The sequence below is a fragment of the Trachurus japonicus genome, chromosome 14 (genome assembly GCF_045865225.1).
Source record: "Trachurus japonicus isolate A0001 chromosome 14, Traja_1.0".
NCBI lineage: Eukaryota > Metazoa > Chordata > Actinopteri > Carangiformes > Carangidae > Trachurus > Trachurus japonicus.
In genome coordinates, this window is record NC_140920.1 from 8,084,145 (window position 1) to 8,097,715 (window position 13,571).

Below are 13,571 nucleotides of genomic sequence, written 5' to 3' on the forward strand. Positions count from 1 at the left end.
GAATGTCATTGAAAGAGGGTCACTGAAATGAGTGATAAATGGGCTCGATGGATTATTCATGATGGCAGGTGAAACACTTGGCACTGCATACTGATGCATACCACACCATACCATGATGAAACTGACTGTTAACTCTTATCCCTCAGATTAGTCCACCCCAAAGAAAGTCCTTTCGTGCTGCAAAGTTGATAATGAAGTCTAAGAAACTTCTAGTATGAAAACGGGGGATAGGATAGTGGTGATTAATTCATTTCATATTCACCAGGTATTTTTCTTTTCCTTGATTTACTTTCATTAACCCCGATGAAGCATGATTCTGTCACTTAATCCTGTTTTCCTACATCAAATAATATACATTCAGCACCTTATGTGCAAGCACTACATATGATGCACTTCAGATGACCTCATTCTCCACCGACTCCACCGCAGGAATCATCACATGTTCTCCCTTTCAACATATGGCAGCAAGAGAGAGAAAGAAAGAGAGAGAGAGAGGATGAAGATTTATTTTCTCTCGGAAAACCTCAGGAAATGGACTCGAATTCTGTCCGTTCATGAGCCTAATGTTCCAAATGAATCCTCAAAAAAAAAAATTCCTATTTCAGGAACATGACATTAGAGAAGAAAATGTGGCGGGAGAGACACAATAATAAACAGTGCATGATGGTGGTATATATGATACTGTATCCTAAAGGGATGGGAACAGATGAATAGGTTATATACAGTATGAATCTCGTGTTGATTGTTCTTCTGACCTGTTTTTCACAGCACAGTCGTGTGTTTACATTAACAATCTTGGATGTTAGCAGCAGCATCTTTGAATCTCATGTTTTGATGGCAGGTGAATCTATTTCTTAATCCTTCCTTCAAGCTCAGATCAATTTGATCGATTGACAAACGAGTCGATTCGTTTCATGACTGATTGAAGTGATTCTCATATGGACACATTTAGCTAATGACATTCATACTGAGAGCCTCATTAGACTGTAAGAATGTCCGGTGATCTCTGACACAGTCAATAGCGTGGAAAGCTTTGCTGCCAGTCACTGTGACCCCAGGTGGAAGTCATCATCAGACTGGCTGTGTTTTTTCTTGAAAAGGCCATTCCCTTCCCTTCCCATTTCTGCCTCAACCTATAGAATTACATTGGCTGGTGATAACAGACGTGTCTATAAAGAGACGGAGGGGTGTAGTGGGTTCAGTCTGCAGGATGCTCGGCTCGGGCTGTGGTGGTAAAAGAGGTAAAAAGGGCAGCCGAAATCTGTGCAGCAGGCAAAATGCCACAGTATGTTAGCATGCAGTGTAGCTTCTGTAGCCTGTGGACAGTGGTGTGTGTGTGTGTGTGTGTGTGTGTGTGTGTGTGTGTGTGTGTGTGTGTGTGTGTGTGTGTGTGTGTGTAGACAAAGAATGGGAACCAATCCAAGACAGCTCACACCCACAGGGGCCAGAGTTGAATGTTATCTGCAAACAATACTTTGGAGTCACATTGACACTGAAGAAAAAGAAAAAATGTCTTCAGGTCTCAAGTTTATTCAAATTCTTTTCAAATACAGTGACACAGGTGTAATTCCCCTCAGCCACCTGCCTCTCTGAATTCTGATTAAAGGGATAGTTCAACATTTTTTGGCAAATTGGTCCATTGCCATAATCGCTATAGTCATAGCAGTAGGTTTGTTACTTTGTTTTTAGAACGGCGGAGCTGCTCAGAGCTACGCTACGGAGGCTAATGGGATTTCTTGGTTTCTCTCATCAAACTCATCAAATACACAATCCAGCAACTCCAAAACGCTCTGGCGGACAAGTTGTGACCTGCACATTCACCACGCTATGAGATAATAACAGAACGTTACCAGACAGAGTTGTTTTAGAGGCAAATACAGAGACTGCTTGCTGAAAACCTGTCCCTGATGGGAACATGCATCAGTGGTTTTGCATGAATTTACCTCCAAAACAACTCTGTATCGTAACGTTGTGTTATTATCTCATAGCGTGGTGAATGTGCAGGTCACAACTTGTCCACCAGAACGTTTTGGAGTCATTGGATTGTGTATTTGATGAGTTTGATGAGGGAAACCAAGAAATGCCATTAGCCTCCGTAGCGTAGCTCTGAGCAGCTTGCGGCTCTGCTCCGCCGTTCTAAAAACATCTTACACCGACAAATAAAGGTAACGAACCTACTGCTATGACTATAGCGATTATGGCAATGGGCCAATTTGCCAAAATGTTGAACTATCCCTTTAAGTGTTTCTGCATTTTTACACAACAACAAGTAAAGTGCACACACACACACACACTCTGTTTTGCATACAAACAACCGAAACCCTTCTGGAGTCAATCCCAGCTTTCAGACCGTCCAGTGAATCCATCTGATGCAGGAGTAGGCAGCAGGCAACAGAGGCCTCGTGGGACTGAGGGGGATTTATGGGATGTAGGCAGCAGGGTAATCCACGCAGTACTCTCTCCCACCAGCACTAAACATTAAATATTCATTTCCACGTAGGAGACACAGTCTGCTACTGCTCTCGTACTCTGTTGCAGCAGGTAGAACTGATTAATACACTGTAATTACTTTTGAAAGAAATGTAGCGTCTTTGCTGGTCGATGATAGCGTAATATTCATGTCTGCATGTACATCTGTGGTTTAATAGGCTTTAATAAGACTGTCTGGCTTTTATAATTTCATATCTTTGATTTTAGCAAGCACATTTGCTGATGTCAATGAAATGTTAAATTATTTCTTATTCTTATTATTTGATATTGTTTTCAGAAGGAATGGGCTCTAGCAGCAACATCTAACCCTGTGTGGTCACTCTAATAAAATGAGACTAATTTGGTGTATTATGTCATTTTGAAAATGATGTAATACCATTATATTATGACCGATCAGGTTCAGATAACAGCGTTTTCTAAAACCACAAAAAAGGATGGGATCATCTGCAGTGTGAAGCATCTGAGGAGTCGAGTTGTAAGGAAATCTATCATAGAGTGTGTGTGTATGTGTATGTGTGTGTGTGTGTGTTTGCGCAGGGTAAAGCACCTGCAGTATATCAGACTGGGTGTGTGAGCTCGAGGTGTGGACCAGCTGCGATCATTTACAGTACGAGCTCACACCCATCATACAGTAAGACGGCTTTAATAAATTAAATGATGCAGCCGGAAGATATTTTTAGCTTGTGAGCAAAGCAGTTGACTTGTTAAATGAGAGGCAGAGTGAGAGAGAGCTCACATTGATCTCAGCATATTGTATTGTTTGCAGGAATAATCTCTGTGAGATCTTTGGGCGCCACCTTGTGGTCGAAAATATTTAAAGTGTGACATACAGTACAGTACACCTGTCTGATTGATTGGTCATATAAACATGTTTACATCAGCCTGTAGTTAGTTCATGTCTTTCTTCTCTTTATCTTTCTTAATCCACACACACAATACAATACTATCTTAAAATCTATGACATAAAAGGCAACACACACACAAACACAGGTGACATTGAAAATAAGACTTGCTGCTACATCTGTATCTTGAATAATAACAATAAAAACTAACAAAGAATTATTCATCTGATCGAGGGAGACTGTGAATCACCGCCATGTCTCTCCTCTCCACTTGTCAGGGATAGATAGGATGCAAAAAAGAAACTCTCTCCCCATGGTGTATTTCTCAGAAGAACACAAAAGGTGTGATGTGTTTGATTAGCATTGCTGTATACAGTATATCTATAAATATCCCATATACAGTACGTGTTAGTTGTGAACGTATATGTACTTGTGTTTTGTGCTGCACTGCAGGGATTTGTTTGATTTAGGAAGACATCAGCATATTGCAGCAATTCTGGTTTACTTTTTCTACAATACACTGTGTAGTACGGTAACATCCATGTAATAAAGGGATAAAGAAGTGGATCCTAACAGTCTTTTGGTGGCATGTGAATGAATGAAATCATGTATGAAATCAATACAGTGAAATGGGTAATCATCTACTTTTAAAAAAACTGTAAATCTATATTCCTGAAACTTAATTATTGCATGTATTTTTTTTCTCATCATGTACTATATGTAATGGCCTGTTACTATACACCCCCTTCGCATCAGGAATGTAACATAGCGCCAGTAAATTCAACAATTAATATTGTTTATTAAAATAAAGGCAAAAAGGAGAAAGAAGGACACCAGGAAGGTACGTGTTAAGAGTTTGAAGTTGTGCTGTCTATTTGCTGCAGACTTTTCTGCATTTTAACTACAAGGCAGCTTCTTTGAAGTTGGTAAAATGTTCAATCTCAACTATCCTCTAAATAAATAATTGCAAAAAAAAAAAATTAAAACATAACCCTGGGACTTGATGCCATTTGACTTCAAATTCAGCAGTATTTCACATTTCACGGTAATTAAATTGGGAAAAATGAGAAAATAACATTTTTGTTTGTCTCAAGCTTTTTACATTTTTGTTGTATGTGCATGTGAACTAACACTGAATCACAATGGAGTGAGAGTTTGGCTTGGTGTCAAATAATCTTAATCTGTAGTACAATGTTCTCACAAATGTTTTTCAACCAATAAAATGTGTTGTTTTGTAGCATTTAACACTGAGAGATAAGGAAAAAGAGCATGCTTACAAAAGCCTTTTAATAATTTTCATACAAATTAAACCATTGTAAAGATAAGTCAAAAAAAGGTAACAATGAAGGAATGGTTATTCCTGCCACAAGGCCTCGGTGATGAACAGAAGAACTGTGCTAAATTCAGAATTAAGCCAAATTTCAGTAAATAAACTTGAATTCAAACAATACTTAAGTTGAACAAAGAAGAAACTTTTAGGGTTCGGGGGGGTTTAGGGTTTCGTCCACTCTGTCCTCAGTCTTCTATCTTCAATGCAATTCAACGCTGAATTCAAATTTAAGTAAAAGCCTGTTCTGAATTGACTCCGACTCCAGAGGAAGATCGACAACATAAAAACTTCACAGATTAAGAAAACAAAGTTGTCATATTCATTACGAGGTATCCATCGAAGCTGTTTCTGAAATGTAAAGAACAAATATTTCCTCTTTAATCACCAGGTTATGAACAAATTAAAGTTTTACAAATGATAAAATGTTTCATTATCAAGTTTATAATAGGACCTTTTATTTTATGTTTTAGCTCTATTCTCTTTTATTGTCTGTGCTGTGTGTCTGTTGTTGTGTTATGTCTTGTTGTGTTTTGTTTCGCTATGGACCCAGAGTCCGAAATAAAGATATATATACAGTATATATATATTTGAAATAACACAAAGGGAAATTTGACCCCAGTGATATGTTAGTAGTAGTACTTTTTTGCGTTGGCCAGTACTGTATCTGTTGTTTCCTCTGCTTTGCTGTGAAACTACAAACCAATCAGCATGACAGAGCAGCGACTGGATAAGCGTCTGTTTTCAGCATTTTGATGCATTGTTGGACTTGGATTCAACTTGGGCTAAACAGAGAGAATGAGGAACAAAAAACTCACGTGTTTCATTAAAGAGGAAGGAATCCTGATACTCCTTCATGTATTGAGAGGATCTGGCCTCGTCCAAGAACAGCGAATAGACTCTTTTAATGTCCTCCACCTGAACCTCCGTCCCCTGAGGAAGCCAAAACACACAGATGAGCCCGACACTCAAGCAATTAGAAATAATCTGTTGCGATTAAAAAGCACTTTCTAACAGACATCGATGACAATTAAAGGGATAGTTCACCCAAAATTTAAATTGCACTCATTATCTACTCACCCTCATGTCGACTAAGGGCTGGGAGAAGTTTCAGAGTTATCCGTGGCTTCTCTGAGTTATAGCAGTGCATGTCCATATAACGGTTGCAAATGGATACCAACTGTCTTCGTAACAAAAAGACACACCAAAAAACATCCAAATACCTCCATGCTGCTCGTATGTAATGTCCGTCTTGTATTGAAGCCCCAAAATGCGAAATTGTTCAGTAAAAAATTAAATAAGTCTATATTTCAAGCTTGTTTTGGATCCAATTTGGAAGAACCAGGAGGAGGAGCTTCCGTGACAAAAAAGCAGTATCCAAAGTGGTATCCATTTGCAACCGTTATATGGACATGAACTGCTATGCCGAGACCCCCTGTAACTCAGAGAAGCCACGGAAACTCTGAAACTTCTCCCAGCCCTTAGTCGACATGAGGGTGAGTAGATAATGAGTGCGATTAGAATTTTGGGTGAACTATCCCTTTAACACGTATTACAGCTACAGGTTTAACATCAAAGGGACTGAGCTGACCTTGCGTTTGCGACACACCAGTCCCGCGGTGCTGATCAGCTGAATGGCGTAGCGCAGCGATGTCTCCATGCCGATGCGAGTCAGGACAGTGTGAGCCTCCTCGCTCAGCTCCACATCCTCCTCCTCACACCTGAAATGAATGAAACCCCGACAGACAGACTCAGGTCATTTCTACTGCGGGTAGTAGAAGAAGAAGAAGGGAAACAACAAAAGTTTGCTCTCGGACGATCAGAGCGAATTCTCACCGTATCTTGAGGATCTGCCTCGTCTCTTTTTCGGTGTACGGGGAGGTGGCGATGATGAGCAGGCGATCCAGCAGGTCGATAGGGATGCCATGGGGGCTCTGATAGTTTGTGCCGCGGATACTGAGAGACAAAGAAAGAGGATATTCAGTGACACATCAAAACTAATGTTTTTTTTAAAAGGGATACTTCACCCAAAATCCATAATTAACCCAATTTTCTACTCACCGTCATGCCAAGGAAGGGTTCAGAGAACTTTTGGAGTTATCAAAACGCTTTTGGAGTTCCAGGGGGGGTCCGGCTGGGAATGGATTTTCATATATTGGCAGTGGATTGTGCTCACTTTTGAATCGTCCAAAACACACACTATGAAACATCCAAATACCTCCATACTGCTCGTCTGTCCTGACCCAAGGGTCCTAAAGCCACCACATGAAAAAGTTGTTCGGAAAAAATGTATCTGGTCTCTGTTTTTAGCCTTGTTGTGTTAGTAGCTCCCAGTGGCTCTGTTGATGTTTGTGCACATGCAAATTTTCTACGAGATGTTCGTTCGTCATTGTAAACCATTGGATGTATGATGTAAACACGGAAGAACATCTCGCAGCAAATCTCGCACAGTCGCTGGGAGCTACTGCGACAACAAGGCTAAAAACAGAGATCACATTAATTTTTCTGAACAACTTTTTCAAGTTGGGGCTTCAGGACACTTGGGTCAGTACGGACGAGCAGTATGGAGGTATCTAGATGTTTCATAGTGTGTGTTTTGGACCACTCAAAAGTGAACTCTATCCACCGCCATTATATGAAAATCCGTTGCCAGCCGGACCCCCCCTGGAGCTCCTAAAGCGTTTGATAACGCCTAAGTTCTCCAAAACCTTCCTTGGCATGACGGTGAGTATATGATTGATGACCACAAAGTTATATAAAAAATATCTGAAAATGAATGCCAGGGATATGAAGCGTGAATTCTTGTTCAGTCAGTATATTTCTACAGAATCCAGATTTATGATTTATTGGGAGTCAAAAATGGAGTCTGATGTTTATACATTGGTTTATTTCATAACGAGGTGCCTCAAGATGTGAGATAGGAGTTAAAGTAAGATGTAAACAACAGTACCGTGTGATGCCTCTATTGGTGGCCATGATGAGAACTGGGGACAGGTCACTCTCCAGGGCACGGTTCAGGAAGGAAAAGCACTCCATGTCCAGCATATGGACCTCGTCAATAAATAAGACCTGCAGCCACAGACAGAAAAACATGAGTCAAGTACGAATCACTCAGAAATGGCAAATAGAAAAACACATACAGTACACACAGACAGTGGTGAACTTACCCCTGGGATGATCTCTGCTTTGCCCTCTTCCCTCCATTCACACACTTTCGCATTTATCTGCTCCCGGACTTCAGACTTTATCTCTCCGGTGTCTCCAGAGAAGAGAGCCAGGAAGCCTTGTGTACGGCTGTTGATGACGTCAATCTCATGGAGGGACACGGTGTGGACGACCTCTTTCCTCTTCTGCAGCTCTCCCTCTGGACACTGTACAAACTGGGTCTATAACAGACAGAGAATTTCAGTGAAAATGCTTACAAAGGCTTTCTGCAGGTACCAGCAAATCTAACTTAATGCTTTTTAATGCCATTTCAAACATTTTTAATGCCTGTGACTGCAAATACTATATGTGTGTGTGTATACTAACCTATATACACATACACACAACCAATTACTTGGTTCCAATTTTTGCCAATACCGATTTTTCTAAAAATATTAATTTAGAAAATGCTCCATTTCTTTACCCACATTTAATTTTACTGTAGATTAATTGTATCATCCCCCTATTTTTTTTTTTCAATTTTGTATTACATATTACAATACCTCAATAACTAGCCCATGGTATTTATTCCAGTATTGTAAAACATCATTATATCAAAATCTCACTGTATGATAATACCATATAAGCTCCACAGTACAATATTTATTCCACTATCTATAAGTCAACAACAAGAATATTTGGTCAAACTTTTTACAAACTGTTGTTAACTGTGAATTACAGCATCTGGACTTTGGTGACCTGACAACATACCTGAGCTCCCATGGCGTCATAGTCTCTGGCTCTGGTGAAGGAGCGGCCCAGCTTGCTAATTTTTCCAGTAGCTTTGTCAATGGTAATAACATCACTGAAAGACAATGGAGAAATACCATTGAAATCACACATGGCTGGTCATCGGGTCTGATATTATGAAACTGTAAAAATAGGATAAGAAACCACGAACAACAGATGGACTTACCCTGCTTGTACTTTCTCTTTACTGAGGCTGTCGATCATCTTGTTGCCCAGGTCGTATATTGTCTCCATCTCAGTAGTCTTAAGAGTCAGCTTGCCCACTTTCGCACCCTGATGGAAGGATAGAAAGAAGTATTTGAATTAAATGAATAAACCACAGGCAGCATTTTTGAATACTGTTAAATTCAAATATTTTCCAAAGCTGATGACAGCCGACAACACTGTAAGCAGCAGCCTACCGTTCCAGTGGCCGGTCTATCAATCTGGATCTCCACCACTTCTCCTTCAATAATCTCCGTTTCCTCTCTGTAACAAAAACACAGCAGCTCCTGGACAACAGTTCCTTTCAAACAATAAGATTTACCGGTACAATTTATGTGTTTGTGCACTCACTTGATCCTCACACCGATGGCTTTTCTAAAAGCTTGGCTAAGTGCTTCAGTCTTGCTCATCTCCAGAGAGAAGATCTCACTACCGGCCAGTGCTGTGAAGGGCGTATCAGGGCCAAGAGACTGGGCAATGCCTGCAGGAAAAAAAAGTTTCAAGTGAACACTCCAAACGAACTGCGAGAAGGAGCTTTTTTCTAAACTCTTTCTTTACAAAAATAACATGTAAGCCAATTGCACATCAATGAAAGGCAACAATACCACTTCCAGGATAGGATGATGAAATGACACTGTTTAGAGACTAGAGCCTCCTGCAAAGCGCTTACCCATGGCAATGGCGGTCTTTCCTGTGCCAGGTTGGCCAGCAATCAGTACTGCCCTGCCAGCAATGTGGCCATCTTTGATCATCTCCAGAATGACCCCTGCTGCCCGACGGGAGGCCAGCTGGCCAACCATCCCCTGAGAGACCTGCCAGCGAATAGAAACAGGTATCCTTGAGACTAAATGTAAAACATATTCATGCACATCTGCATACTGTGTGAATTGTAGCGCAATATAGTCTTTAAACTCACAGCATTTCTGTTTTGAACTAGCCTCACAGTTATTTAATTTCTATTACCTGTCTTGGCTCCAAAGCATCGTCCAAACCAAGGCCACGGATGTGAGAATGTGCACCTGAACACATAAGAAAATACATTCATATTTACAGCATTCAGGAGAGTGAATTTAGGCAGCATTTGCATTGGTAAATGTGTTGTAACACATCAAGCACTTGTTTATTTACATCTACTAACATTTCAACAGTCAAGGTCTCCTGTAAATATGGATGCTTACCAATTCTCTCAATCCGCATGATATCACGAACCTCGGGAACCTTTGGGGTCGCCATCTCTGCTACAATAACAAAAAAAAGAAAGAAACACGCATCCTAAATATCAAAATAAAATGGAAATTGGTGAAAATCACTCCTAGCCTTAATCCTTCACTCGATGACACGTGTTAAACCATTACATGAAAACTGTTAAAGGGAGGGGGGGGACTGATGTTACAGTGGTACAATGCACATTCAATTGTGTTTTGAATCCTATTCACAAGAAGTGGTAGGCCTATATCTTCATCAACAACATGACGGTCTTAATTGTTAATATATTTTCATTTCCACATTTATGTTGAAAATAAAAACGTCAATTTGAACAGCTAGTATGCATGATTGACAAACATTGTTGACACTGGCATTGGTATCAGTTAACAACCCTAACGTTACTCACTGTACCTGTTTAATATGAACCTGTGTATTATTCAGTGTTGGGAACGTTACTTTTAAAAAGTAATTAGTTATAGTTACTAATTACTTCTCCCAAAAAGTAACTGAGTTAGTAACTCCACTACTTCACTATAATAGTAACTAGTTACCAGGGAAAGTAACTATTGCGTTACTTTTTCTTTCCAAGGGCATTTTTAAATTGTATTTTTTTGTTTTCATATATTTCACTGATCGCAATTATGGAATGCGAGTGTGTGTTTTATTGAAAGCGAGGCTGGTGTGCCTATGAAAACAGGTTACAGTGGGTTTTTTAAGTGCTGTGGCTGCCTATAAGCAAATCTCATATTGTCTGTACAAAGACAACAAAGACCTTTTTAAATGTGAAAACAGTGGAGACCTATTCAAGATTTGCGTTTGGGCAACAATAACAGGAAACATCGAAATTAATTTATTCATGGCCACATTAAGTGAAATTATTAACTTTACCGATTATCCATCTGATTATCTGTCCTGCTGCGAGCGCACAACTTCTCAGGGTATCCGCGGATCCTTAAAAAGTCTTAAATTCATGTATCTAAAATGAACTCTTAAAAAGTCAATCAAAATTAAAAAATTCTAAGATGGTCTTAAATATATAATATATAATACACAACATCATAAAATATGTATGCACTTAAACTTTTATATGAAATAACAGGGTATCCGCGGGGTCTTAAAAAGTCTAAAATTTGAAAATATAAATTTTAGGTCTTAAAATGTCTTAAATTTGTTGAATTATTGTGTTCAAGTCTTAAATAATTTTAGTCTCACATTTGCCCTTAAAAAAAAAATACATGTGTGAACCGGGAAAATCACAAAAAAGAAAGAGTTCATCCCTCCCTCCCTCATCCTTTCTTCCTTCACCCTGTCGTCTCTCATCTTCTCCTCTTGCAAAACAAAAATCCTGTGCATTTTACACGTAGCACTTGTACAGTACAAAGACAAACAGAAATCTTGTGCATTTAGCACTTGTATACAGTAAGCCTACGTAAAAAATAAAGTACAAAAATATAGAAATGAGAAGTGTATAACTCAGCCACAGCATCATTTCTCTGTACTGGATCAGGCCACAGGACTTCATCCTGAACTAGCTTACAGTATATGTGCCCTCACAACATTGGACACAAGTGTTATCAATTTTGAGTTGTTGTGTTCAACCGGTGAAACCTGTGCTTTACTTGTGTTTGACTTTTTCCACCTGTGCTCAGCATTATGCAACACAGGTGCATCACAATGAAAATGTGTTGGTAAGATGTGTCTACACAGGTGAAAAGTGCTGATGGTTTTGCCAAAAGAGTGACTGATTCAATCCGTGGGTTCAGGCAACTGAGAATTTGGTTCAGACAACAGGGTTTAGTGTTTTAGCAACTGAGAAAAACTGTAATATAACGTCGTTAACACACAATTTTATACAATATCTGGCCTAAAAAAAAAGCAGTGAAGACACCACATTACCTCTGTTGACCTTTGTGAACTCTTCCAAACTAATCGATCAGTTTTATACCAAGTTAGTTAGTTGGAGCTAAAGAAGCAAATTAACTCAACTAACTGTTAGGAAAGCCTGTGTCTTGTCCAGTCGGTTGTCATAGTGACAGTCCCAACGCACGCCTCAACACAAAAGTGGCCCAGCGGCTACGGCTAGCTAAGTTACTAACGCTGTTTTACTTCTCATATCATTTAAAAGGCTCACTTTTATATAAACAACAAACCGCTGAGTTGTCGGCAAATTCAACTTGAGCCAAACCGACATGCGGAAGACTTCAATGTAAGTTCTCCATAATAATAATAATATTGGTTCTAGTAACGTTAGAGAAACACAATGCTAACGCTAGCTGATGTTAGCTCCATTCATGAGGTTTCTGTCCTCTGTAACTAACTGTTGTTGTATACGGACGAAGAAGTAAAGCCGCAAGATTTGGCTAAAATTACGCCTGTAGCGATATAAATAGATAAAACCCAAGATGGACCATTATGTATGTATTAGGTTTATCGTATGAGATACACACACTCACCTGTGCAGCCACACTTGTGAAAATGTGAGAATGCGGCGCTTCTTTCTGATGGTGCGCAGCGTAAATGGGTCCGGAGAGAAACAAGGTCTTCAGTTTGCTATGGTTCCCGCTTTCCGGCTCACCACCGCCTGTAGACGAGTCTATGCTGTAGACATGGTGGGAATGAGGGGAGGGAATACAAATAAAATAGATTTAAAGGGAGATGATTTACCCGGGAAAATAATCGATTTCCTATCAGTCGTTTTACCTACTTGCTGTGTTTAGTTTATGTTTATTTTGAGGGAGCTTGAATCTACATTACTGTCGTTGTGTAGAATGAGGTAAGAGCACTTAGTTTGTGACCCTATTTGTTGTAGGCTACAACAGAAAGACACTTCATTCGATGATTTTCACGTTTTACTTGTCTGTGTCTCTTGTTCTCTCGTTTAAACGACATTTAGAAACTGAATATCACACGTTTTTCTCTTTAACTCTTGTTTGTGTACAACAAACAAGTATCAAGGCATCACAGTTGCTTTTTACTTTGTAGGATTAATAAACAAACATGTAGGCTACCTTCTGATAGGTAGGGTGTTCAGGGAGGACACCTGGGTTGTAGTTCTACTATGCCAAAGCCATATAGCTGGGCCAGTAAAAAAAATTAATTTAAATTTCTTTTCTTTTTCTTTTTTTCCCCCACACACAGAAGCAGCCTTCCCAGGAGGGACATGGATGGTGGGTGGCCACTGGCTAGTGACAGCTTTGGTAAGCACTGCATACATTTCTCCACTAGAGGTGGCAAGACTCTCAAGTATGTTTACTGGTTTCAAGGTAGAACAAGTGCACAGTAGTTGTTGTAAGTGTAGGCTACACCAACAACAAACATTGTTAGCAAACATCCTTCAACATTTACAATGTAGAGGAAATCACTTATATTTTCTTTGTCACAGATTGTATGTGCAAAAATCAAGTTTAATACATAATGGAAATATATTTTACTCAAGATATGTGTGAGGCAACAACTAAAATCACATAGAAAATGGCTCAAGCATATTGAGATTGAGATCAATTTGTTTCTCTTTCTGGATTTACAGAAATTGCACATATAAGCGTTTT

At 39.5% G+C, this 13,571-nt stretch overlaps 1 protein-coding gene across 3 annotated transcripts; it reads right to left on the reverse strand.

Moving 5' to 3' along the window:
* Positions 1-4,591: 4,591 nt before the first annotated feature.
* On the reverse strand, positions 4,592-12,529 carry ruvbl2 (RuvB-like AAA ATPase 2). 3 transcript variants are annotated; one of them, XM_085797292.1, is made up of 14 exons: positions 12,477-12,529; positions 9,996-10,052; positions 9,781-9,836; positions 9,488-9,629; positions 9,169-9,298; positions 9,015-9,081; positions 8,780-8,886; positions 8,575-8,668; positions 7,827-8,045; positions 7,610-7,728; positions 6,496-6,615; positions 6,251-6,380; positions 5,478-5,592; positions 4,592-5,010 (listed from the first exon to the last, which is right to left on the reverse strand). In XM_085797292.1, exons 2-14 carry the CDS (start codon positions 10,048-10,050, stop codon positions 4,985-4,987), a joined length of 1,380 nt encoding a protein of 459 aa, XP_085653418.1. In that variant the 5' UTR covers positions 10,051-10,052; positions 12,477-12,529; the 3' UTR covers positions 4,592-4,984. The 3 variants fall into 3 exon arrangements, with proteins under 3 accessions (XP_085653418.1, XP_085653416.1, XP_085653417.1); XM_085797290.1 differs by having other exon boundaries at positions 9,996-10,055; XM_085797291.1 differs by having other exon boundaries at positions 9,996-10,055; positions 11,920-12,529.
* Positions 12,530-13,571: the final 1,042 nt, after the last annotated feature.

Excerpts from the sequence above, each read along its gene's own strand:
- ruvbl2 (XM_085797292.1), bottom strand. The coding sequence starts at position 10,050 with ATGGCGACCCCAAAGGTTCCCGAGGTTCGTGATATCATGCGGATTGAG. Across the intron at positions 9,299-9,487 it reads AAAGACCGCCATTGCCATGG|GCATTGCCCAGTCTCTTGGC; the intron begins GTAAGCGCTTTG and ends TTTTTCCTGCAG. Across the intron at positions 6,616-7,609 it reads ACCAATAGAGGCATCACACG|TATCCGCGGCACAAACTATC; the intron begins GTACTGTTGTTT and ends TTTGTCTCTCAG.